This window comes from Spermophilus citellus (assembly GCF_964194105.1).
Source record: "Spermophilus citellus genome assembly, chromosome: 13".
Classification (NCBI taxonomy): domain Eukaryota; kingdom Metazoa; phylum Chordata; class Mammalia; order Rodentia; family Sciuridae; genus Spermophilus; species Spermophilus citellus.
Window position 1 is genome coordinate 65,063,860 of NC_138193.1, and position 27,837 is coordinate 65,091,696.

General features: G+C 38.4%; 1 protein-coding gene across 1 annotated transcript in view; it reads left to right on the forward strand.

Moving 5' to 3' along the window:
• The first annotated feature begins 10,716 nt into the window (after positions 1-10,716).
• XPO1 (exportin 1) overlaps positions 10,717-27,837 on the forward strand; it is a 40,886-nt gene continuing 23,765 nt past the window's right edge. Inside the window, exons 1-4 of the mRNA XM_081265061.1 lie at positions 10,717-11,580; positions 14,977-15,108; positions 21,869-21,970; positions 25,359-25,431. Coding sequence (XP_081121187.1) covers positions 14,983-15,108; positions 21,869-21,970; positions 25,359-25,431 — 301 coding nt within the window. The 5' untranslated portion in view covers positions 10,717-11,580; positions 14,977-14,982. The remainder of the gene's footprint in view (positions 11,581-14,976; positions 15,109-21,868; positions 21,971-25,358; positions 25,432-27,837) is intronic.

The following is a 27,837-nucleotide window of genomic DNA, read 5'->3' on the forward strand; positions in this document are numbered from 1 at the left end:
GTCCTCAGCACCACATAAAAATAAATAAATAAATATATTGTGTCCAACTAAAAAATAAATATTAAAAAAAAAAAGGGGTTGGGCATGTAGCTCAGTGGTAGAGTACTCTGGGTTCAATCCCTAGTACTGAAACAAAGCAAAACAAACAAAAAAAAAAACCCGAAAAGCAGAATTTGGGGCCTGCTCCAGACCTACCAAATCAGAATGTGCATTTCCATAGGCTTTCAGGCTCTTCCTATTTACAATAAGGTTTGAATAGCACTAATCTTGTTGAGAGGCAGCTTTCTTTCTCTTCTCCTACCCCCTGTAGAGGACCAGGATAACTTCAAGCATTTTATTTCTCAATCTCTGCACTACTGACATTTGGGTTGAATAATTTTTTGTTCTAAGGGTTGTCCTGTTCATTGTAAAATGTTTTGCAGCATCCCTGGTCTCTACCCATTAAATGGCCAGTTGTGACAACCTTAAAGGTCTTGGGCTGGGGATATAGCTTAGTTGGTAGAATGTCAGGTGCATATGCACAAGGCCCTGGGTTCAATCCCCAGCACCACACACAAAAACAATAAAAGTTCTCTAAGTTAGCCACTAAGTTTCTTTTTAGTATTGCCTTGACCTTTTACCTACCTGTAATGTGCTCTATTTGTGCTTATTGATGCTATTTTGTGAGATAATCCTTGATTATTAATGTCTCATATGGGGGCAAAATTACCAACTGTTGAGAACTACTGAAACAGATCACTGTTTTTTTTTAGCTAACTTTGTTACATCCTTTATTTCTTCTAGAGTCAGATTGCCTAATAGAACAGCTTCTATCATTATAATCTATTTTGTTCATTATGAGAATAAGATTTTGAAACATGATATTGATAAAATTCTACCAAAATTTGAGAATAAATTTCTACTACTCTTTTTTTTTTTTTTTTTTTTTTTGGTACTGAGGATTGAACTCAGGGGCACTTGACCACTGAGCCACATCCTCAGCCCAATTTCTGTATTTTATTTAGAGACAGGGTTTCACTGAGGGTGTCACTGAGTTGCTTAGCGCCTTGCTAAATTGCTGACTCTGGCTATGAAGTCATGGTCCTCTTGCCTGCACCTCCCAAGCCGCTGGGATTACAGGTATGCCCTATGCACCCAGCTACTCTTTCTTCATGGTCCTAGGAATTGAATCCAGGAATGCCTTACCACTGAACTACATTTCCAGTCCTTATTTATTTTTATTTTGCGACAATTTGAATTTGTGATCCTCCTTAGTTTCCCATGCAATACTCTTGTCTGCTTTTTAAGCTTGGTGGTATACCTGAATCTCTTCTCTTAATCAACTAGAGCAGCAGATAGACAGTACAATACAGGGCAGAGTCAGACAGACCTAGTAAGTGGTGAAAATAAAAGAAAGTATAACCAACTTTGTTTAGAGTGGCATCTAGTTGCTTTTCTGCTTTTGTTCAATCATAGTGCCACAGAATTTTATCTAGTAGCATTTCCTAATTAGTATTAATTTCTAGGGGTTCATATGATTAGAAAAGCTAAAAAAAAAGATCTGGGCTCCATGGCAAATGCCTATAAATCCAGTAACTTGGGAGGCTGAGGAAGGAGGATAACTAGTTTAAGCCAGCCTCAGAAATTTGGAGACACCTGTCTCAAAACAAAAATTAAAAACAACTGGATATGTAGCTCAGTGGCAAAGTGCCCCTGAAAGAAAAAAGGAAAGAGAGGAAGTGGAGCCAGGAGGAAGAACGGAAAGAGGAAAGACAAAGCTTTTACAATGAAATATGGTAAACCCCTACTTTCTCTGCCTCCCACTTGGCCCTCTCACTGTCTGACTTCATCTTCCTCTTCAGTGACTCTGATCACAACTGGCCTACCTGGTGTTCTTAAATACACAGTGGTGTAATGGCAAATGCTTACCAAGAGGTACTCAGGGGAAAATATCCTGACATTTAGTTGACTTCCATGGTATATGTAATCCCACCAAGTGACCAATGTCACAAATTGTGAAATTGTGAAGAGATAAAGAAGTAACATATCATTATATCCTATTTCTTGTGTTTGTATGTGTGTGTGTGTGGGGGTATACTGGCACTTAACCACTGAGCCACATTCCCAGCCCTTTTTTATATTGTTTAAAAATATTTTTAGTTATAAATGAACATAACACCTCTATTTTATTTACTCATCTTCATGTGGTGAAGATTGAACCCAGTGCCCCATTTGTGTGAGGCAAGCACTCCATCACTGAGCCACAACCCCAGCCCTTATTTTTTATTTTGAGACAAGTTCTTACCAAGTTGCTCAGGGCCTCCCTAAATTGCTGAGGCTAGCTTTGAACTTGTGATCCTGCCTCAGTCTCTTGAGCCGCTGAGATTACAGTGTGTACTTGGCTCATATCCTGTTTCTATCATGCAGATATCATTGATGTAAGTAACCTTAAGAGCACAGATAAAAGTAAAGTATAATAACATAATAAGGAAGTCATGAGTTGTGTGTTTTTGTTTTTGTGGGATGGGGATGGAACTCAGTGGTGTTCTACCAGTGAACTACTCTCTTCTTTATTTTGTGATAGGATCTCCCTAAGTTGCTGAGGGTGACTTGGAACTTGACTTCTTCCTATCTCAGCCTCCCAAGTGTGAGCCACTGTGCTTAGCTACCTTTGTTTTAAATACAATTTAATAGTACATTTGTGTGTGTGAGGGGGGTGGGGGGGAGAGAGAGAGAAAGAGAGAGAGAGAGAGAGAGAGAGAGAGAGAGATGCTAGGGCTTGAACCCAAAGCCTTACATGTATTACGCAAGTACACTATCACTGAGAAACATCCCCAGTTCCTTATAGTTCTTTATTTGTTACTTTCTACATTCTTTTTTTTTTTTTTTTTTTTAAGGCGTGAGAGGGAGGGAGAGAGAGAGAGAACTTTTTTTAATATTTATTTTTTAGTATTTGACGGACACAACATCTTTGTCTGTATGTGGTGCTGAGGATCGAACCCGGGCCGCACGCATGCCAGGCGAGCGCGCTACGGCTTGAGCCACATCCCCAGTCCGACTTTCTACAGTCTTAACTAGAATTGCATCTACCTTTACACTTCCTGTTCCACTACCCTGATCCACTTCTTACCTTAGCACTTATCACCATGCAACATACTATTTCTTATTTATGTTATTTACTTCTGGTGTCCTCCATTTGAGTCAAATTCAATGAAATTTAGAATTTTTTAAAATATATTTTTTAGTTATAGGTGGAGACAATATCTTTATTTTTTATTTTATGTAGTGCTGAGGATCGAACCCAGTGCCTTATGCATGCTAAGCAAGCACTCTACCTCTGAACCACAACCCCAGTCCAGAAATTTGGAATTTTTGTAGGATTTGTTTCCCCTGGAAACATCAGTACTTAGAAAAGTGACAAGTAAATGGGGGGCTCTCAATATTATTTTGAGTAAATGGATGTGTCATTTCTTCATCTATTTTATTTCCTTTTCTGTTTTCACTGCCTAATACATAATGGAATATTTTTATGTAAGAAGTGGCATTCTTCCAATCTATAGGTACAAACTTCACCTTTCCAACTATAAATCAAAATGGACATGTTGGGCACAGGAGTACATACATGTAATTCCAGCAATTTGGAGGCTGAGCCTTGGCAATTTAGAGACCCCGTCTGTAATCCCAGGGGCTCAGGTGGCTGAGACAGGAGGATTGTGAGTTAAAACCAGTCTCAGCAAAAGCGAGGCGCTAAGCAACTCAGTGAGACCTTATCTCTAAATAAAATATAAAATAGGGCTGGGGATGTGGCTCAGTGATTAAGTGCCCCTGAGTTCAATCCTTGTTTCCAAATATATATATAAATAAATAAAATAAAATAAATAAAAATAAAAAAGGGTTGGACAAGTAGTTAAGTGATAAAGTACTCCTGGGTTTGAGCCCCAATACCCGCCGCCAAATTGTAATGAACTGAATGTTTGTGTCCCCTGCTGAATCTGTATGTTGAAATCCTACCTCTTTCCCCAATATAACAGCATTAGGAAGTATTAGGAGGCAGGACTTGGGGAGAGTGATTTTGTCTTGAGAATGGGGCCCTCATAATGAGATTAGTATTTTATAGAAGAGGGCCCAGAGAGCTCTAGTCCTTTCATTCTCCCCTGACTTCATGGGGAGAAGTCAGCAGTCTGAAACCCTAAGGAAGACCCCCATTAGAACCCAACCACACCTGGCATCCTGATTCCAGGCTCTAGAACTGTGAGGAATTTTTTTTTTTTTCTGACTGGGGATTGAACATGAGTACTCATATATGCTATTCAAGTGCTCTACCACTGAACCACTTTCCCAAACCCAGTAAAATGTGTTCTTTAAGACACCCAGAACATGACACTTTGGTATAAGCAATCCAAATTGATTGTTAGAGTGAACCTACAATCCCAGCTAGTTATTTTTATTTCTGGCTTAGAAATGCTTCAGCAAAATCAAGTATGGTTTTCCCTATCCTATCTGCAAATGATCCTAGTTAAATAATACTTCATCTTTCATTTCTCCATGAGTCATATTTTTTGGGATCCCTTGTTGAATGTCATCACATAGAACTGTATAAATTTCTCAGACTGTCTATCAAGCAATCTTGTTAGATGCTTTTTCCTCTATGTTCTCAAAAAGGCATGGCTGGGGATATAGCTCAATAATTGATTGCTTGTCTAGCAAATGCAAGGCCCTTGGTTAGAACCCAGGTACCACCAAAAATAAACAACCAAACAAAAGGCAACAACTGGGCTGGGGTTGTGGCTCAGTGGTAGGGAGCTCGCCTAGCACATGTGAGGCCCTGGGTTCCATCCTTAGCACTACATAAAAATAAATAAAATAAAGGTATTGTATCCAACTACAACTAAAAAAAAAAAAAAAAAAAAGGCAACAACTTCCTTTTGGACAATTGCTGTTTCTGCTCCTGATTGAGAGTTCATAGACTCCATGCAGGTTATTCACTGAGGTTCAGGTGATACATGGACTTATCTCCACAGACAGAATATTCACAATCATTTTCCAAAAAACATTTTCAAAGCTGTAAATTGGGCTTGGTAGGAGTATATTTGCAATCTGAACTATGCCATTCTAGGTCATTTTTTTTTTTTGTAGAAAAGAGCAGGGCACCCCTTTCTCTCCTATACTCATGCTTCAGCATTCTACACAATTATACTTTCATCTGAGTTAGATGGGTAATAGTTTTGAAATCTAAAGATATGGTGTTATATACACTTTTTATTTATTTTATTTACTTATGTATTTATTTTGTAGTACTGGGGATTGAACCCAGGAGCACTTAACCACTTCTCCAGCCCCTTTTCATTTTTTGAGAAAGGGTCTTACTAAGTTGCTGAGACTGGCCTCAGACTTGATATCCTCCTGCCTTATCCTTCCAATTGCAGGGATTACAGATGTTTGCTACCATGCACAGCTCTCATGAAGCATTTCTAAAAACAAAAACAATTTCCTTGTAAGATATTCATGAAGAAATATTTCTTCCAGAGAAATAGTTTTTGTGTCTTCAGAGACTTAAAAAGTCACAAACATGGGCTTGGGCTGAGACTCAGTGATAGCGCACTTGCCTGGCATGGGTGAAGCACTGGGTTCGATTCTCAGCACCACATTAAAAAAAAAAAAAGGTCTATCAACAACTAAAAAAACATTTAAAAAAAAGTCACAAACATGTCTTATAGATTCATTGGGGAAATATGCCCATGGAATTGTAAATTTGTGCTCAATATATGTATGTGCACAGTTGCTCAAACTCATAGTTGTGTTCAATCCAAGTACCTGTTTTTCATGGATGATGGGAAGAAATGAACATTGCAGCATTGCTGTATCCCTGAGAGCAAAGAGGTTTTTTTCCTCAAAAACAGTGAAATGTTCAATTGTTATTAAAATGGACTCATTACTTAACTTTAATTTAAAAAAATATATTATATGGACTTTTAACCTTATGTCTATTCCTTGAGCTCACAGTTAGTGGATATCACCTTCAGAGCTCAAGAAATACACAAAAGGAGCAATATCCATTAAAGGTCAAATGAAAATGCTATTATTGCTCCTTTGAATTATTAGACTCCAGTGTGATTTTTTTTTTTTTAAACGGGGATTGAACCTAGGGGTGCTTAACCACTGAACCATGTCCCCAGCCTTTTTATATTTTATTTAGAAACAGGGTTTCACTTAGTGGCTTAGGGCCTTGCCAAGTTGCTGAGGCTGGCTTTGAACTCAAGATCCTCCTTTCTCAGCCTCCCAAGCTGCTGGGATTACAGGCATGCGCCACCATGCTGGGCTAGTGTGAACTTTCTTACAGGTGCATGTCATGATTTCATTACCTATAAATGGAAATAATAAATACCTATAACTTTGATAGACAACAAACAGGTGTTGTTCATATAGTTCGATGGTATATAAATTAATAAAATTTTTTAGGGGACACCTTGGCAGTACCTATCAAGAAAATTACAGGAACTTTGACACAGTAATTAGGACTTTAACCTAGAGATAGAGCCACATTTGTGCCCGAAGATAAGTGTATAGAGAGATTCACTGCAGCTTTATGGGTCAGAGGGAGAACAGAAAACAGCCTAATTATCCCTTGTGGGGAAATGGTTGAATCATGTATGGTACTGAGAAGATGGGGAAGATTACAAGACTATTAACAAGGATGAGGTGGATTTACATGTTCTTACCTATTAAGTTATAAGCAAGTTGCTGAAAAATATGTCATATGTCATGCATATTGAATAAAACACAAAGCAAATGGTTATGAACACACAGAAAATTTCTAAGTATATCTAAGACTCCCTGGATGATTGCCTTTGGGCAGGCAAAAGGATTGGGGTACATATGAATGGGATTTTCACTTTTTACTGTAGATACTTGCTTCTCTGTGACTGAATTGTTAACCATGATCACATATTATTTTTATTTATTTATTTTTTAATATTTATTTTTTAGTTTTTTTGGCGGACACAACATCGTTGTTTGTATGTGGTGCTGAGGATCGAACCCAGGCCGCACGCAGGCCAGGCGAGCGCGCTACCGCTTGAGCCACAACCCCAGCCCTCACATATTATTTTTAAATTAAAAATAATTTTTAGGGCTGGAGTTGGGGCTCAGTGGCAAAGCGCTCGCCTTGCATATGTGAGGCACTGGGTTTGATCCTCAGCACCACATAAAAATAGGTACACAAAAATAGAGATACTGTGTCCATGTGTAACTTTAAAAAAAATAATTTTTAAAAACAGAAAAAGGTGACAAGTGGATAAAAGGAATTTATAGGTTTCTATTTCTTTTATTTTTGATGAGCATTACCATTTTGGAAGATAACATGAACTACCAGCCAGGTACAATGGCAAATGCCTGTAATCCTAGTGAGTCTGGAGACTGAGGCAGGAGGATGGCAAATTTGAGGTCAACGTGGGAAACTTAATGAGACCCTACCTCAAATTTAAAAAGGGCCTGGGTACGGAGCTCAATGAAAAATCATCCTTGGGTTCAATTCCCTTTATTCCCTGTCCCCACAAAAAAGAGAAAAAGAAGAAAATAATTGTGGGTAAAGTGGGCTTGCATATACATGTATGAAATGGGGAGAGACACAGAGGGAATGGGGGGGGGGAGAGAGAGAGAGAGAGAGAGAGAGAGAGAGAGAGAGAGAGAGAGAGAGAGATGCAAAATAATAACTATCTTTTAGGACTGTGAAGAATTCAATAAGAACATTGTATAAAAGGTCTCCTACTAGATGGTAGGCAGGAACTCAATACAATTTGCTTACCCATATTCTATCTCAAAGTTCCAAATCTGTTTGTTTTCAAGGAATGAAGGCAATGAAAAAGTATTAAGACACACAGACTTGTGTTCTAAATTTGATCCTGAAAATACAGTGATCAAATTATCTGCCCCATCACCCACCCTCCCTCCCTCCCTTCCTTCCTTCCTTCCTACCTTCCTTCCTTCCTTCCTTCTTGGTGTTGGGGATCAAACCCAGGGCGTTGTGCATGGGAGGCAAGCACTCTACCAACTGAGTTATATTCCCAGCTCCTTGTCACTTCTTTTTACAGTTGCTAATAAGTTTATATGCAATACTTCAATTTAGCTAATTCTAGGCAAAATGGATGGATCAAATATTTGCAACCAATTTACTAAAGTTAGAGAGAGATGTCTGGGGGTGTATGATTTAAAGATGGCCTAAAAAGTCAAAGGGCTGGGGTTGTAGCTCAGTGGTAGAGCACTTGCCTAGCATGTGTGAGGCACTGGGTTCGATTCTCAGCACCACATATAAATAAATAAATAAATAAATAAATAAATAAATAAATAGAATAAAAGTCTATCAACAACTAAAAAATATTTAAAAAAAAAAGTCAAAGAAGGGGATTGCAAACTGAGACTATTTGACTTTTATAATCTATGTGTTGCTTCAATGGGTTATATTGCTCCTTCACATCCATTTGATCTTTAACTCCAACTTGTGAAACAGGCATGAAGCATACCAATCCCATATAAACCATAAGAGAGAACCCGACACCCAAAGAGGTAGCAGTGACTTGTCCCACATCACCCTTTGAGCAAAGCCAGGTCTTACTCCCAGTTTTTTTTTTTTTTTGTACTGGATATTGAACCCAGGGGTGCTTTAGCACTGAGCTACATCTCAGCCCTTTTTATTTTTTCTTTAAAGACAGGGTATAAGTTCGCTGAACTGGCCTAAACTTGAGATACTCCTACCTCAGTCTCCTAAATCACTGGAATTACAGGTGTGTACCACTTTGGGCATGGGGGATTGAATCAGGGTGCTTAACCATTTAACCACATTCCTAGTCCTTTTTTTCATTTTGAGAATGAGGTCTTGCTAAGTTGCTTACAGCCTTGCTAAAAGGCTGAGGCTGGCCTCAAACTTGAAATCTTCCTGGTTAGCTTCCCAAATTGCTGGGGTTACAGAAGTGGGCCACCTCTGGCCCAGTTGGTTTTCAGTCCCATTGTTCTGCCATCCAAAAACCCGGTGTGGCTTGGTCCAAGGGCTAAAAATGTGGGGGACTTGTGTCCTATTTTTAAAAAAATCTTGGATTTTCTGGTTAAAAGAATATAAGTATTTCAAATGACCAGTGTATATCATATATATTATATATTATAGTTTGATATTACTCAGTCAATAAATAAAAATCTTAGATCTGAAAGCCAATCATTATCTTTTAAATACATCTAAGCATTGAGTTGTCACTAGGTTTTTCTTTATTGGAGGGAGAGGGAGTTATCCTTAAGTGGCGCTTCCATATTAATTGTACACTGAGTGAGGATTTGCTGAAGAAAATTGTGTTGCTTTTATAAGCCATTTGTCTGCCTCTTGGTGGCACAATGGGCCTAGTAAATTTTGGTGGGCAGCTTGCTCTGTCTTTTCTTTCAATATTTATTTTTTAGTTGTAGTTGTACACAATACCTTAACTTTACTTATTTTTACTTATTTTTAATAATACTTTACTTATTAAAAAATTTTACATGGTTCTGAGGCTCGAACTCAGGGCCTCCCATGTGCTAGGCATAAGCAAATGCTCTACTGCTGAGCCAACCCCAGCCCAGCCCCCCAGCACAGCTGCTTGCTCTTTCTTCTCTTTTTTAGTTTAAGGACCTTTATTTTATTCATTTACTTATATGAGGTACTGAGAATCGAACACATACTAGGCAAGTGCTCTGCCACTGAGCCACAACCCCAGCGCAGCTTGCTGTTTCTTAAGAACAATCTGTAAAGCTGATTTGGAGGACACTTGGGGACAAACAAGAGGCAATCATGTGAAAGCGTGACTTTCAGAGAAAATACTATTTGGTAAGATCAAGTATGTGAAGGGCAGCTAGACTTTAAAGAAAAAAGTGTGGCAGATCAAGGGCACCAAGTGGGACTTATTTAGAATACAAGCTCAACCAGAGAAAATTCGAGTTACAGTGTTTCGGTTTTTAGGAATAGTTAAGTGTCTAAACTACCAAATCTTTCCCAGGACTCTTGAGATCACGAGTCGCCAAGATTGCATATCCCGCAGCACACCGCCAACCTTATTCCTGGGAATTCTCATCTTAAATTCCTGGGCCCCAAACCCTGGCTTCGGAAATTGATTACAGTTCCGGGGCCTACAATCAGCCTCGGAAGTATCCTTTTCACACTTTTCTCCCCCTCCATCCCCTCCCGGCATTTACAAGCAACTGGGTGTGCCCTCCCCTTTCCGAGCGCAGCCCCCATCCCAGGGGCGGGTCCTGGTCCTGGCGGGCTCAGGTCTCTGCAGGTTGGCGGGAGCCGACGGGGGCGGGCCGGAGCGGGTCCGGGTAAAAGCCCCGCGAACGCCGCCGCGCGCTGCGCTCCGCGCTCAAACTCGCGCAGCCACCAGTTCACTAGCGGCGTCCCACCCTCCTCGTCACCAAAGGCGTCCAACCAATGAACGGGCGGGAAAAGCCTGGCCAGCGAGCCAAGCACCGGGAGGGGGTAAGGCGGCAGGGGGAAGGGAAATCGAGGGCGGGCCGCATTTGATTGACAGCGCGCTCGAGCCAATCCTCCAGGAGGCTTCTCTTCGCTCCCTTCTCCGCTCGGCTCAGTTCTAGGTCCCACCTCCTCCACCCCGCTCCTCACTCCTTTTTGACCCACCCCACTTCCCCTCCCCCACTCTGCGGGCAAATCGCTGCTGAAAAGAGGCGGGGGCCGAAGCAGCAGGCTCGTGTGGAGCTTTGAGGACGGATTGACAGTCATTGCAACCAATAAGATATAGGCTGATGGCGCGGCTGTGGCTGGAGTCGGCCAATGGGCAGGCAGGCTGGGGGCGGAGGCCCAGGTTCCAAACGCTCCGCGGCGCCATGGGCTGAAAACTCAACCGAGATGGAATCTCCCAGTCTGAACCGGTTTCAACCGGTTCCGAGTTTGAGGCACTAGGAGGAGGGGGAGAAGCGGCTGCAGCGGCCGCGGCAGGAGCAGCGGGAGCTACAGCATCAGCAAGAGCAACAGTAGCTACAGCCCCGGCGGCGGTGCTTGTTCCAGTCTTTGCTGCTGCAGTCCGTGCAACCACCCAGAGGGGGAGGGGGGAACCACCAGTCGCTGAGGAGCAAGAGAAGGGGGGAAAGTTTAGGCGAGCCGGGGTGGGGGGGCCCAGCGCCGGAGCCGCGTGAGAGTAGGAGCCGTGTTTTGGTAGGGGGGAGTCGGACTGCAACTGGCAGCAGAGCGTTTCCCCCGACCGTGTGGACTCTACACCCCCTACTCCTGCCGCTCCTGCTGCCGCCTGTGGCTGGAGGGTCCCCCTGGGGCTGAATCTTTGGGACTTGACCCCGTTCCCCTCCCCCTTTGCTCACTCCCCAGCCGGGCGGGAGCATTTATCCCTCAGATTAATTCCCCTTTTTTGGGGGGGGCGGGTGGGTGTGTTGGGGGGAGGTGTCCCTGGAATAGTAAATATTGAGCTTTTTTGCCCTTCTCTCCGTTTTTTAATTTCCTTTTTTTAAGGTGGGAAAACTGAAACCCACCTTGATTTCCTCCCCTTTTCCCCTTCCCCACCTTCCCTCGCCCTAAACCCCGACAAGGAAGGAAGAAGCAGTTGGTTCAATTTCTGGGTAAGTCGACTGTGTCTTCAGGGCCGAGGGTCGGGCGGCGGCGCGGCCGGGCGGGAGGAGGCCGGCGTGGGGCGCGGTGGCGGCCGCGGGAGGCAAGCCCGGGAGGCGGCGGCGGCGGGCGCGACGGGCCCACGGTGGAGCCTGCGATTGAATGGAGACGCTTCTGCCGCTGGGGGATGGAGGCGGGGAGGCGGCCGCGGGAGGGGAGCGCTTGCTGGGTCATTCGAGTGTGAGGGTGGCGGTGGAGGAAAGCAAGGAGCGTGGTAGTGAAGCGAGGCCCCGCGAGGGGGTGGAAGGGCTTCCCCGACCCATTGGGCTAGGCAGAAGTTGGGGTGATTTGGAAACATCTCAGTAAATTATGAGGAGTGGAAGTTTCCAGAAATATTTAGTGCAGCAGCATTGAAACGTCCGCCTGCATCACGTGGCCCCCTCGGTGGAGAGCTTGGGATGGGGGAGGGAGGGGCTGCCTAGTCCGTGCTCCTTCTGCAAGAAAACTCTATAAAGATTTCTTGATTTTTTTTTTTTTTTTTTTTTTTTGGCAAAGTAGGATGAGAAGTAGGAAAGATTAGTTAATTTCTCAGGGATCTGCAAATGGGGTTCCGAGTTGTGTAGTTCTTTTTCGGGGATTTGAATGTTTTAAGTTGGTCGAATCACTGAGACTGCTAGCAGTGTACGGTAGATGATGCCCTGATTCTCCTTCATTCGGATGTCTCTTGAGTTTGGGGTGGAGGGGTGGAAATGGTGTAGTAGAAGAAGCATTAGTTACATGCCCAGCCCGGCCGCCTGTGATCACTCAGAGGCCGTGCTACAGAGAGAATGGGGCGGTGAACTTAAGGCGACTGGTCTAAATGCCTCCTCCGAGTATGGGCGGGGTGAGTGCGTGCTCCTGTGTGCTATAGTTAGAAGTGCTGCAAATCGGTTCGAGTGGGAAGCGAAGGGAGGGCGGGCCTTAGTGAGGTGTGTTTCTCTTGAATGAAGCAGGCTATTTCCCACACACCTAAGTAGCAGTCTTTTGCCTTGAAGCGACTTGTTTTTTCACATACTGTGAAGTTACCATTAAGCAACGGTTGTGATATTTTTCTGGTTTGGGGTGGGAACTGGTACTGTGTAGTTGTTGCCTGTTCAGATAGAAGTGGCAGTGAAGGTATTTTGGTAATTGCTTCCTAGCTAGAGTCACCGCATTGCTGGATAATCCTTTAGAATATGCAGTCCGGTGAGTGGATTTTAGGTTGAAAGGATCCAACGAAAAAGCGTGTGTGCTTACACCTTTCCCGCTTTTGCTGTCTGCCTGATTGTATATCTTAAGCATGTGGACACTGATGGTAGTGGAAAGAATGTTTTGGAAAAGGTTTGATTTGGGGGTACTAAATGCTTGGCATTGACCACAAAGCCGCCATTTCTGTACTACATACAGTTCAAGAATAGGTAGGTCATTTTGAAGATAACCACTAGTTCTAAGGATTGCAAACTACTACTGTATTTAAACGCTTCTATTCTAAACCTGATTTTTCATTTGAAAACTCTAGCAAGAAAAACTCTAAGAACAATGTACTTGAAAGTAACTTTTATGCAGTCTATGAATCCTTTTTTGTTTGGAATATAAATTATGACAAGTAGGTGAAAAGTTTAATTTTTAACCAAAAAATCGAAACTTGATGTGTAGGTAGATCTTGGTGCTTATTGGACGTTCGTTTTAAGCTTTAATTTTTGAGGTTTTATTCTTAAAATTAAGGCACTTGATAGTAGAGGTAAATTATGTGTCTTTTTTTGTGGAATATACATTTTGTTAGTAATAAGATCTAAAGTGTTTTATTTGACAGGTATTTTGCTGCTTAAAAACTCTAAACATTATAGAAAGTTTTGAAGTTTTATCATTTACAAATTGTCAATAATGGACTAAAATACATTGAAGGATTGGAAAAAACCCATGTACTCAATTTCTTGTCTTTTACATTACATTGTGTAATGTAGGTATATTTTACAATATCTCTAACCTAGGTAACTCATCTTTTGGACTTCTAATTTATTGTAATTGACATTTGATACTGACATAATTTTTAAGACATTTATGCTAAAATTGAAATCGCTGCTTTTGTTAAGGACAGTTATCAACTACTGTAAATAGCCAATAAGTAATTTTTCCTTTCAAACTAATTTGCCTAGACACAATGTAATCAAATTAACCACTCATTTCCTGATCCTAGAAGGGGAGAAGTGAAGGTGACTATCTGACTTTGTTCTAAACATTTAAGGGTTTTATAGATGGGTTTCAAGGTGTTTTGTATCCTCTTTAATTGTATTCAAAATTGTAGCTTTATAAAATTTGGACTAGAACTATCATGTTTATGGTATCTTAATACCCTTCCCCCCAAAGGTTAAGGAACTATTGCCTCAACCAGTCTGATTTAAGTGGCACCTGTTAACTTTTTTTTTTGGTACTGTGGAACTCAGGACTTCCCACGTGCTAGGCAAGCTGTCTACCATGAAGCTATATCCCCAGCCTTGAATGGCATTGATTTTTGAAGGAAAAACAGGAAAGAATTTTGTAATTTTGGGCAACTAAAAATGTGAATATGTGCCAGTATTTTAGAGTAGAATCCTCTTAGAAGGATAACATTGCATATAAACCCCAGTAGGTTTTAGCCAATACATTTGAGTTAATTTACCACTTTGTCCTGTTGGTGACTACATACCTGAAAATTTTTTTTAAAAATCTAATTTTGGCCTGTTGCATAGGACTTATTACATAGGAGAGCATATGTTCATAAGTGTAATTTTAATCCCCAAATTCATTGAAACATTTGAGTGTAGAAATTAATTCTTGAGGTTAAGAGAATTGTTAAAAAGATTTGTTGACACTTGTTACTGGTGATTTGCAATAGGAAATCTTGTATGTTCATATTTAATGTGTATCATCGTCCTGTCTTTTCAGCATATCTTAAGAATTAAGATATTTGAAGGGAGCTTATACTGAGCTATCCTGAAGATCCTACTTAGAAGAAAAAAGCCATGTCTGCTAATCCATGCTTAAAAATTTGCCATCAAGACTTGTTAACTATCAATTTTTAGGGCTATAAAAGCCTAATAATGGATTCTCTTAAAAAATAGGTTAGCATACTTTATAAATGTTAGTAGTTTAGTAAAATTTTTCTGGGGTCTAAAACCACTAGGAAATTAATGGACCCTAATAACTAATGTAGTTGTGCATTAGCTAAGTTCAGCTTTTGTTACTTGGCTGTCATTAAAGGTTGTTTTGTGATAATAAGGTAGCTTCTAAAGTTTGCTATTTAAAATATTTGTAAGAATATGACTGAAGTAAACTTACTTTAGAAAGTTTTTTTTTAACTGATAATATTAATTTCATGGCCAGCTTCAATTTTTTTTCTTTCCTTTCAGTAATCTATGCCAGCAATTATGACAATGTTAGCAGACCATGCAGCTCGTCAGCTGCTCGATTTCAGCCAAAAACTGGATATCAACCTTTTAGACAATGTGGTGAATTGCTTATACCATGGAGAAGGAGCCCAGGTAAAGTAGCTGACCAAAACTTAATTATTAAAATGTAACAAAGTTGATAGATAAATTATCAGTTTTTAAAAAGATACTCTACTTTTAATATGAATTTGGAATTGTATATTAACTGTAATGAGAATTTGGACTGGAGAAAGAGATTTCATATGTTTGATGGTTATGAGTAGGATATTGTAGAATATTATACTTACTATGTTGGTAACTTCAGAAATATTCACTATTATATATTAAAAGTTAGTTGGGCATGGTGGCACAGGCTGGTAGTGCCAACAACTTGGAGGCTGAGGCAGGAGGATGGAAAGTTCCAGACCAGCCTCATCAACTTATATGCTGTCAGTAAAGTAAAAAAAAAAAAAAAAGTATGTCGTGTGTATCTTTTGTGTGTATTAAGTTTGGAATGGGTATGGTTATTCTGTTTTATTTTATGTGGTCCTGGGGGTTGGACCCAGGCCCACAGGCATGCTAGGCAAGTGTGCCACCACTGAGCTGCATCCCCAGCCCTCTTGATTCTTTTATTTTTAAATATGAAATTGCAGAACTATTTCATAGGTGTTTAAAAAAGTCCAATAATGACCAAACATTTTCATATTAGTTGAATTTTGTGGAATGTAGTAATGTGGATAATTGTCTTAATATAAGCCGTGTTTTCATTAGTTTGAGTTTTTTTTTTTTTTTTTTTTTAACATCCAATTAAAAAAATAGGTGAACTGGATATGCTGGGGCCTGTAATCCTAGCAACTCCAAAGGCTGAGGCAGGAGGGCACATTTAGGGCAATCGTGGGCAATTTAGTGAGACTCTGTCTCAGAATAAAAAAATATAAAGGGCTGGGAATGTAGTTCAGTGATAGAATGCCTTGGATTCAAATTCCAGTACCAAAAATAGACATAAGTGAAACAGGCATTAAGTTTTTAAGTTGTATGATACAAACTAGTCAGTCAGTCATGAATTTTATGGAATGAACTATTTTTGAGTAAAATTTCTGCAGTTGTATCAAAAATCTTTAATGTGATATGACATAATATCTAACGTTACAAGTTATGTTGCCAAAACATTCCTGGTTGAACAGTGTTTTGCTAGTAAATAGGAAGTTATTTATATTGTCAAGATATTTGTATAATTAAAAGACCCTGGGTGCTATCTTATTTTTTGGAAACTTGAAAAGTGGCTAAGTCGTTTCTTATAGGTAGCCCAAAAAGAATGATATGTAAACATTAAGCGATCATAATTATTTTGATTACCTTGTGAAATCCACAGTGCTGATATCACTATAATAAACAGAAACTTCAAAAAGGAAAAAGGTTGACAAATGTTCTAAAACTAGAAAAATGTATCCTGGAGTAATTTTGTGTTAGTCCAGGTTAATATTCCCAGGGACTTTTTGATAAGTATGTTTTACATCTCCAGAAGTGTTACTGAGAAACTAATAGTTGACTGTGTATTAAATTTATATATTTCTTTTTCTTATGCTATACATTCAACATGAGCTTAAAGCTTCATTTCTGCTAACATGGATGCATGTAAAGCAGCAGCTTTTAAAAGAGTATTAAAGTAAGTTTGAAAAACATGAAGTAAAGTTAGGTTCAACATCAAAGTCACTAATGGAAGCACTAGTCTATAGCAATTAGGAGGAAGAAAACCATTTACTTTCACATTGATTCAGTTGCTGATATCACTTAACCTTTGCTCTTCTTTTGTGGGGGGATCAGGAATTGAACCCAGGGTACTAAACCACTGAGCCACATGCCTAGCTTTTTCTTTTTTACTTATTTATTTAATCTAATCTAATTAATTATTATTATTATTTAAATCTTATTTATTTTTGTCTTTTTTGGAACTGGGGGTGGAACCCAGAGCTTTGCGAATGCAAGGCAGACTCTTTGCCACTGAGCTACATCCCAGCCCTAATTAATTATTTTGGGTGCCAGGGATTGAAATTTCACTCACGAGCACTTGACCACTGAGTCACATCCCCAGCTCTATTTTGTATTTTATTTAAAGGTAGGGTCTCACTGAGTTAAGCGTCTTCCCTTTGCTGAGGCTAGCTTTGAACTCATAATCCTCCTGCTTCAGCCTTGGGAGCTGCTGGGATTACATGTATGCACCACCGTGCCTGGCTGTTTTTTATTGAGACAGGCTCTCACTATGTTGCTGCGGCCTTGATAAATTGCTGAGGCTGGCTTTGAATTTTCAGTCCTCCTGCCTCAGCCTCCTGAGCTGCTGGGATTACAGGTTTGTGCCACCAAGCCAAACACATCTTTGCTCTTTTTAACATCTAAAAGATGTTAAACTAATGGTAGTAGTGAGTTGTTGGGTTTTTTTTTTTTTTCCTTTGTTTTTGGTATCCAGGATTGAACCCAGGGGCACCTAACCACCGAGCCACATCCCCAGCACTTTTTCCTATTTTATTTAGGGACAGGGTCTCACTAAGTTGCTGAAATTGGCTTTGAATTTGTGATCCTCTTGCCTCAGCCTCCCAAGCAGCAGGGATTATACGAACTGCCATTATGCCTAGCTTATTACTTTTTTAATATATTTAGTTGTTGATGAACTTTTATTTATTTATTTATATGTGGTGCTGGGAAACAAACTCAGTGCCTCACACATGCCAGGCAAGTTCTACCACTGAGCCACAATCCCATCCCTGATAGTACTTTTTTTAAAAAAAATCTTTATTTTATTGGTTTTTACTTTTTTTTTTAATGTGGTGCCTATGATCTAACCCAGTACCTTATGCTCACTAGGCAAGCACTTTACCATTGAGCCACAACCCCAGGCCCCCTCATACTATTTTTAATGTTTCATAATATTAAGAGATTTATGTTTTATTGTATACATATTTTAAATTTTTTAAAATTGTAGATGGACAGAATGCCTTTATTTTATTTGTTTCTATGAGGTGCTAAGGATCAAACCCAGTGCCTCAGGCATGCTGTTACTGAGCTACAGTTCTAGCCCCATTGTTTGTAAATTTTTTTATAAGGGCAGCAGCTTTCCATGAAGTATTTTGCTTATGTTATACATAAGCAAGTGCCAAGTCAGTAGCATAAATAATCTGCAAACTATTATATAATAAATGAGGGAGCTGAGATTTAGAGCTTAATGCCATTTAAAAATTTCTTTTAGCCACTAATTGTCAAGTCTTTAAACTTCCAGGTCAGTTTAGTTTTCATATAACACTTCCTTGGGGATCTTACTCAAAAGCAAAAAGAGTTAGAGACCTTTAGTAGAAAGTATGTTTTTAGTATAGATGTTTTATTTGACATCCAGGAAGTTCTCTAGTCACTCCTATAGAGTCTCATTTGTATAACCTATCTTCCAAGAGATTGAAAAGTTAGTCATGATATGTAAAGCATAATACATAGAAGTAAGTTCTTAGTACATAGAAGACACTGTAAAGGGTACATTTAGAAATAAGTGTAAAATGTTTAGCATGTTTTCGTTTCTTCAATTTATTTGCTAATGTCAAAATAAGTGCTAATAATGTGGCAACAAATTTATTGTGCTCAACTGTAGAATCCTAGTATTTTTTTGTGGATGAAATGGCATGTGTGGGTGGGTGGAGTACTAGGGAATGAACCCGGAGTTTCACACATTGCTAGGCAAGTGCTCTGCCAGCAGCAGAGCTATGTCACCAGCCCTCAAGGATGAAATAACTTAAAAAAAAATCTTCCCTTTTAGCCAGGTGCATTGGTGCTTTCCTGTAACTTAGTAAGACCTCAGCAACTTAGTGAGACCCCATCTCAAAAAGGACTGGGGATGTAGCCCAATAGTCAAGTGCCTCTGGGTTAATCCCCAGAACCACCACCACCCCCCCCAAAAAAAGATATTCCCTTTTAATTTGTAGACAGAATTTTTGCCTAGATAGGTAATTTAGTAAGATATTTAGCATTGTAACATTAGGATTGCCTTATTAAAAAGCATTTTTCTATTTTTAGTCAAGAAGATAATTGAGAAAAAGATGGAAGTGATAGATGTTTTCTGCAATATTGTGTTCTTTTAAGTATCTTGAACTCATTTAACCTATTGCTTAGCAATTAAAATGCTTTCACCCATTCAGTTAGTAGCACCGGAGATGTTTGATTTTCCTCCCTCTTCAGTAACAGTATACTTTTGTGTTTTTGTTGTTTAAACCCCTACTGGCATTTTAACATAATAAAAAATATGTGAGGATGCTGGAATTAGGATAAAATAAAAATATTAGGGTGGAAGTACCGTTAGAGAGTAAAATTACAACTAATAGGAAAGAACATGGTGTATGGTAACATTGAAGTGAATGATGGTAGTATAGGAAGTATTTGATTTGCTCAAGTGTAGAAAACTCATCACTGTCAGAATATTGTTTTGACCAAGTAAGTTTTATTTGGCATGGATCTTTGGCAAATCCTATCCTCTCAGTATTTTCTCTGTGTTAGTGCATATCTATAGTTAGATATGAATAACTAGTTATTCTCAGGTAGAGGGTGAAAACACAACTGAAGTCGGTTTTGACCCTAGGTAAGTTTATATCATTACTCTATCTGTGCAGTGCTGGGGATTGAACCTAGGGTCTGTTCTAGCTTAGGCAAGCACTATATCACTAAACTACATTCCCAGTCCTGTGTCCTTATTCTTTCTGCCCTTTATGATTTCTTATATGACACAACACTTTATTGGATTCTATTAGTCCCTTATTAAAATCAAATATTAAATTGTGTATAATAGGCCAAGTGTAGTGGTGTACACCCTGACCCAGGAGGCTGAAGCAGGAGGCTCTCAAGTCAGCCTGTGCAAATTAGTGAGACCCTTTCTTAAAAAAAAAAAAAAAAAAATATACCAGGGTTGGAACCCAGGGGTGCTTAACCACTGAGCAACATTCCCGGCCCCTTTATATTTTTTTATTTGGGGCCTCACTAAAATACCGAGGCTAGCTTTGAACTTGGGAGTCCTATTTCCTCGGCCACTGGGATTACACCCTTGGGCCACTGTTCTGGCTTTATGGTCTCACTAAGTTGCTGAGGATCCTGCTGAATTGCTGAGGCTGGCTTTGAACTTGAAATCCTTCTGCCTCAGCCTCCTGAGCTGCTAGGACATTATAGGTGTGTATCACCATGCCTGACCTAAAATAATGAAGAAACAAGGAAAAGCTGGGAATGGAGTGGAGTGACCTTATTTTCAATCCCTGATACTGCAAATAAATAATAAAATTGAAAAGTAAACTGTATAATTGGATTTTAAAAGTTTACACTTTAATGACTAACTTCTAACCCCATGTCCTCACAGTGGAATGCAGGCAACTGTGATTTTAATCTTTTAAATTCTGGTGGGATTTAGGGTAGAAAAACACTGTAAGTTCTTGCTTATGTGTCTCTAAATAACAAGCAGTGGGTATTGCTGATTAAATAATAGGATAATCATGAATGGGTCATATTTGCTCTTTGAGGAAAAGATTATTGTTAACATCAAAGCAAAAAAAGCATATGATTTTTTTGAAGTTCAAATCATAAAGCCAAGCTATTGATTTTCAGGAGTCTCTGTCCATTGAAGAAAGAATATTTCCTGTACCCTTTTTATTTTATTTTATTTATTTATTTATTTTGGTCACCAGGGGTTGAGCCTAGGGGTACTTTACCACTGAACTGAGCCACATCCCCAGCCCTTTTTCCTTTTTTGTATTTTATTAAGAGACAGGGTCGCTAAGTTGCTGAGGCTTGCTTTGAACTCATGATCCTCCTGAGCCTTCCCAGACACTGGGATTACAGGCATGCCCTACCTGGTTCCTGATTTCTTTTTGATATTTTTTTATAATCCATAGAATTGAACCATTAATATAGAAAAGGGTAATTGACAGTTGGGGAATGGGCTGGGGATTGAACCTAAGGACTATTATGTGCTCATTGACAAATTTTAAAATTGTCAAACTTTAGTATTTTTCCTGTTGTAAGTTTTGTTAGAAATAAGAAACATCCAGTTGAACCATGTGTTCTTTCTGTCTGAGCCCCTCTAGTTGCTGGGATTGCAGCCATGTGCCATTGCACCTATAGTAGATGTGAATTTTTATGTTACTTTTGGTTGATTTTAAGTGCTAAGAACTGGTAAAACAGTTCTAACAGGGTAGGTCTTTGTTAGCATTTACCAGGATTTATTTTATGGGGTGTGGGACTAAACCTACTGAGCTACATCTCCAGCTCCACATTGGTTGAGAATACCAAATAAAAATTTGCCCCAAAAGGCTGTTGTTTTTCAAAGAAACAAAGTATTCCTTTTTATTTTTTTCTATCTGGGCTTGAACCCAGGGGTGCTTAACCATTGAGCCAACATCCCCAGTTCTTTTTATTTTTTATTTTGAGACAAGGCCTCCCTAAATTGCCGAGGATGGCCTCAATCTTTAATACTTCTTCCTCAGTCTCCTGAGTCCCTGGGATTACAGTTTATTCCGCCATGCCTGTCTAAAATATTCCCATTTTTTTAATATTTATTTTTTAGTTGCAGTTGGACACAACACCTTCATTTTATTTATTTTTATATGGTACTGATGATCGAACCCAGTGCCTCGCACATGCTAGGCGAGTGCTCTACCATTGAGCCACAACCCCAGCCCCTAAAATACTCCCATTTTTAATTAAGCCTTATTTAGAACATTTTTATTACTTTCTCAAATGTTTCCAAAATTAATAGAATTACCATCCTATTAGAATTTGACTCCCTTATTACTTAACATTTAAGTGAATGATTCAAAAGAACAAGTTAGCTTAAAATTCTTTTTGTTTGATATTTTAGCAAAGAATGGCTCAAGAAGTATTGACACATTTAAAGGAGCATCCTGATGCGTGGACAAGAGTTGACACAATTTTGGAATTTTCACAGAATATGAACACGAAAGTAAGCAAGTGGTGGTTTTAAAATGCATTATTTCTTTTCATTCAGTCGTAAACTTTGAGGAAGGTATCTCATTTTTAGTATTAGCATTTGTTATCTCAAATCATTTTATATTGTAAACTTATTTCAAAATTTAGTCTTAAACATAGAATTAATTCTTGCACATAGTCCTAAGAATTAGAATGGAGTTTTGTAATTGGGACTAGTACGCAAGGTGGCTTTTTTTTTCTTTTCTTTTTTTTTTCCTTTTCTTTTTAGAACATGCATACAGGTCTAAGTAGCATAAATTCTGAATGTTATTCAGAGATGAAATAACATCTGAGGAATTATTTTGGGCAAGTAATCAATATAATACAGGCTAGGCATGTCCACTCAAGTTGTGTGGACAGCTTAAAACCCTACTCCATGGTACCAATGCTTTTAATGGGACAGCACTCAGTTTTCATTTGCAATTGAAAATGTTATGATTCTTTTTTTCTTAAGTTTGAACAGAAGGGTTGATCAAAATGTGTTTTGACTGTTTTAGGCTTGATGATTCACGCTTCTCTTTAAACTGCCTTAAAGTAATAAAATACCGTGGCGTTCTGTTTAATACACAAAAGGTTTCAATTTGATAAACCTTGTGTTAAAACAGAAAATAGCCATGTTCACATCTGTTTCTGAAATCAGACTGTGTTAATTAACAGTTTTAAAATATTAATTAATTTTGACATCTTGTAAATTTTAGGGAAAAATACAGTCCAGAACTTCCTCAAAGTGCTAACCTTAAGTAACATAACAGTGTTTGCCTGTTTGCTTGCCTGGTAAATTTTGCTTTTTATACTGACAGACATTACTAATGTTTAAGTTGATTTATCAACAGTATTTTTAAAAACTCAAATTTGTCTTGTGAAAAATGAGATGATTAGAGGAACAGAAAGAAAGCAACAGGTAAAGAATTCTTCAATTTACATAAATTACAAATGATTTGGTGCTAAATTTATGCACTATGACATTTGGCTTTTATGCAATCATTTTTTTTTCTTTAAAGATGTTAACACTACCTGATATTAATCATAATGTTCCATTATGTTGATTGCTTGTAATAGGAAGAAAAGGGGTGTCTTCCTGTGCAACTGACACAGCTAGGCTTTGACGGCAGGCCTCCACAAGGTCTACCCTTTTGATTCCCTTTAACTGAATTCTGTTCATCAATTGTTTTTGTTTCATGGGTGGTGGGAGGGGAAAGGGGAATTCAATGCATAAAATAAGTATTTCTAAGGGCTCAGTAGAAATTTCTACCATAGGGATCATTTCATGCATTTATTTTTTCATGCAGTCTTTGCTGTTATCTGTCCCTCATCTTCATAAATCAGCAGTGGATTTCTCAAGTTCTGAGATGTAAAACAGAAGTGAGTTTTAGAATGTATGGGTTATTTATGGACATTTCTAAAGTAGTCATTTATCATTGGCTTTCAGATTTGACTGCCAGTTCAGATTTTTGAACCGAAATACATTTTTCCCATTTAAGGGAATGTGAATTGTTTTCCATGTGAAGTCTTTTATGTCTAAGAGGACTTTGGTGTTAGGAAATTATGGTAGAGGGTGGATAAAATAGACAGAGATTGATTGATTTCCTTTGACCTAAGCTGTGCAAAGCTTTTGTTAGGGTCCCTGCCTCAACCCATTTGGCAGAACAATGAGATATGCATTCTGTGTTCAGTAAGCTGATACCTTTTTACCCTTGGAGAAAGGATTAGAGGTTAGTAAATAGGTATTTTAATTAATAATGTGTTGATCAATAAAAAATAAATAAATAAAAATTTTGGTCCAAGTAAGATGAAATTTTAAAGATTTTGATTCTGATACACTTGTGGATTTTGTTAGTATTTTAAAGGTCTTTTGCTTATTAGCAAGAAGCATTTTTGTAGTAGAGAGTACATTGTTTTGACTTTGTAAGTCTTTTGACAGTCTGATCTTGTGCTTGAAAACTGAAGAAAAATTTCAATATGTTCTTAAAAGCTAATTTAGAATTTCTATCAATTGGGACTTTTTTTCCCCCCTTTGGTTAACATTTTTCTGAGACCTAGGTGTAGCTAGCTGTGTTCTTAAAAATGAACAGAATAGAAAGCTTCACTACCTTACTGCTTGCTGATTACGAAACATTTTAATGGCTTCAAATTTGTAATTTCAGAATTTCTTTGGCCTTGTTTTTATTCTGGAAGTCTGTAAGGAAGGTTCTGCAAGTGTAGGATTGAAGTTGAGGTGGCCAAATTTTCCTGGAAAGTGTGAAATGTTAAATGAAAACAGCAAAAACATTAAACTGTTTGAGCACAATGTAGTTTGGGACAGTCTATATTGTGCTTTGGATAAAAAGCATTTGCATGATCCCTTTGGTTGAAATACTAATGCTCCTATTTTATTGTTTAATGACTAACCATTTTAAAGATGAACTCTTATTCTCAGCCAAAACTTGCAATCTGAGGTCACGTCTGAATGAGTTTACCTTTCAGGTATTATAGGTGATTCTTCCAGCTAAAATATACCACATTATTTTTATCCCTTTTCTTCCTCCTGCATGTCCACACTGATTGGTCATAGTAATAATTTTAGGTAGTAGCTCTTGGAGCATTATAAATTCTTAAAAACATTGTTAACTGTTTTAGAGTGTGTAATCAGCAAGAGGGACAAAATGGCTTGAAAGTGGTATCTTTTTAAACTTGTACATTTTTTAAATAACTTTTTTATTTAGGAAGGAATACCTGAAAGGTAGATGCAGATTGCAACCTGCATTTGTATATTTTTTTGACTGTGCACAAAAGTTTATCTTTAAATTAGTAGAAATAGCAATTATAAGGGTGGGGTTAAAATTGAAAATAAACCCATGGGTTGTCTTGCTGCTCCTTAAGTAACACACCAGTGATGCTTAAACAGTTTGTATAGAAAGTATCTGTGACAATACTTTAATATTTGGCCAAAAGCTTACAACTCCTAGAGGATGGTAGGAAGCTTGATAGCATCCAAGCTACTAAATTCTTAGGAGCCTGGTGGTGTTAAAGATGTGAGCTTATGAGCAGTCAGTTATGCTGTGAATTCATATCTGGCTGCTATTTTTCCTTCTACAGATAAGCCCATTTGGCTGCTAAAGAGGGCTTTTTATTTGGTTCTTCCTCCTGGTGTGAGCATGTATAAACAGCAGGACTTTAAATAGTAAACAGTAAAATGAGGAAAATGCATGAAATCTCAGTGTATGGGTGAATAGGTCTTTGTTTAATATATGTAATTAAACTTGATAGCATAATGTTTTTGAAGCTTTAGATGTAAATGTGTGAATGTCTGTCCATTTGTGAATTCCTAAGAGTAACCAGTCCTATGGCAATATATTCACATGCTTCTATTCTCCAATTTTCAGTATTATGGACTACAAATTTTGGAAAATGTGATAAAAACAAGGTGGAAGATTCTTCCAAGGAACCAGTGTGAAGGTAGGAAAATGTTCTAAAGAATTATAAATTCAGAGTTTTATTATTTCTGGTGCTTTTATTTCAGTGAGTGGTTTTGGGGGGGAACGAGGATTGTTGTAGTTTATTTTTCCCTAATGGAAATTATATGCTTTCCTCATGTTGCAAGGCAGGTTTTGTTTACATTGGGAAAGGTGATTAGGTTAAACCTTTGTAGAGACCATGCTGGTCAAACATTTTACAATACATATTGGAAAATATATGCAGGGCTGGGGGGTGTTTCAACTGGAAGAGAGAGTGCTTGCCTCACATGTGCTCCTCTGTTTGACCCACTACCACACGTAGCACAATACATACATACATAAATCTGGAACACATCTGGCAGTGAAAGAAATTTGAAAATTTGTTAAGTTCACAAGACAGTAATTTGAAAAGTAAAAGTACTTTAGCAGGTTTAACTGGGCTTAAGGAAAACAAAGTATGAAAATTCATAAGATTGTTTGTGTTTTTTACCTTTTACATATTTTTGGTTGCTTTATATATAGAAAATGAAGATGTGGTGATAACTTGATTTTGGTGTTTAATTTTACTGCATTTGGAAGTTATCTTTTAACAAACTTGAGGAAAGTTGGAATTCTTTGCAGTTCTAGTTGTCACTGACTTTATTATATATTTGTATCACTCTTTTTTTTTTTTTAAGTTGTGATGGACACAGTACCTTTATTTTATTTATATGTGGTACTGGGGATTGAACCCAGTGCCTCACATGTACTAGGCAAATGCTATACCACTGAGCCACAACCTATCACTTGTTCATTTCTGTTTAAAATGTAAATAGAGCTGAGCATGATGGTACAAACCTATAATCAGGAGGGTGAGGCAAGAGGATCACAAATTTCAGACTGAGCAATTTAGTGAGATTCTGTTTCAAAAGAAAAAGGGCTGGAACTTAGCTAAGAGGTTAAGCATCCCTGGGTTTAATCCTGAGTACCCCTCTAAAAAAAGTATGCACACATATATCTATTTGTCTGGGACTTTGTAATGGGGAATATATTATCTATCTATTTTGAGACAGGTTCTTATAAGTTGCTTAGGAACTCACTGAATTGCTGAAGTTGGCCTTGAAATTGTGATCCTCCCGCTTAGCATCCCTAGTTGCTGGAATTACAGGCATGTGCCACCAAGCCCCCCTGCAAGCCCTCTTTTGTTTTTGTTTTTATGGTACTGTAGCAAACCCAGGTTGCAAGCATGCTAAGGATGTACTGCACCACTCATCTGTATCCCTAGGCTGCCTTTGTTTTTATACACTTTCATCCCTGCTTTATATTACATAGGATTCTAATAAAGCTTTTCCAGCTCTAAGTGGTTAAGGATTGAATTTAATCAATGTCATATATATTTGTTACTAAAAAAAAAAAAATTAGGCTCAAGGCCTCCTTGAGATTTTGACTTTTTTTTGCTTTCTGCATTAATAGCAGTAGTATGTTTTGGTCTTGTTTTTTTTTTTTTTTTTTTCCATAAAGGTATTGTAACTCCCATGTGTTCATAAGTTAGTATCAAACATATTACAGGGCACAAAAGACTGTTTACATTTTAAATCTGCTTTGCTTATAAAAGGGAGAGAGGAAGGAATAGTGATTACTCAGCCTGACTTAGAGATTTGTTTTATTCGCATGTTACCATCCACAATGCTGATATTAATTACTTAATTTCTCTGCAACTACTCTTTTTGTTTGTTTGTTTGTTTGTTTTTGTTTTGGTGGTGGTAGGAGTTGAACCCTAGCATCACCTACTTGCTCATTTTCTACTTCTGAGATGTCTTCCAGTCAAATATCTTTTTGAAGCATCAGAATCACTTTTCTAACCTCCTGTGTTTCTTTCACAGTAATAATGAGATTTGTTGGGATATAAAATTTTATTCACTTATATTTGGTGGTGCTGGGGATTGAACTGACTTAATCCTCAGCCTTTTTCATTTTGAGATAGGGTATCCCTAAATTGCCAAGGCTGGCCTTAAACTTTTGATCCTTCTGCCTCAGCATCCAGAGTTGCTAGAATTCCAGGCATGCATCATTTTTCCTGGCAACACGTCATTTTTAGAAAAAGCATTCTAATAAAAAATTATGTTTGCATTTCATAAAGTGTATTACATTGCTGTGATTCTTATTTAGCATTAAGTCTAAAAGTTGTTTGTTTTTTTCTTAAATATTTTTTTAGTTGTAGTTGGACATAATGACTTTATTTATTTTTCTATGGTGCTGAGACTCAGACCCAGTCCCTCGCACATGCTAGGCAAGCACTCTACCACTGAGCCACAACCGCAGCCCTTGTTTATGTTTTTTTTCTATTTTGGTTTTTTGCTTCCCCTTCCCTTACTATAACATAAGGATCAGAGAATGTTTTTGTGGCATTCTTATTGCTTGATAAATT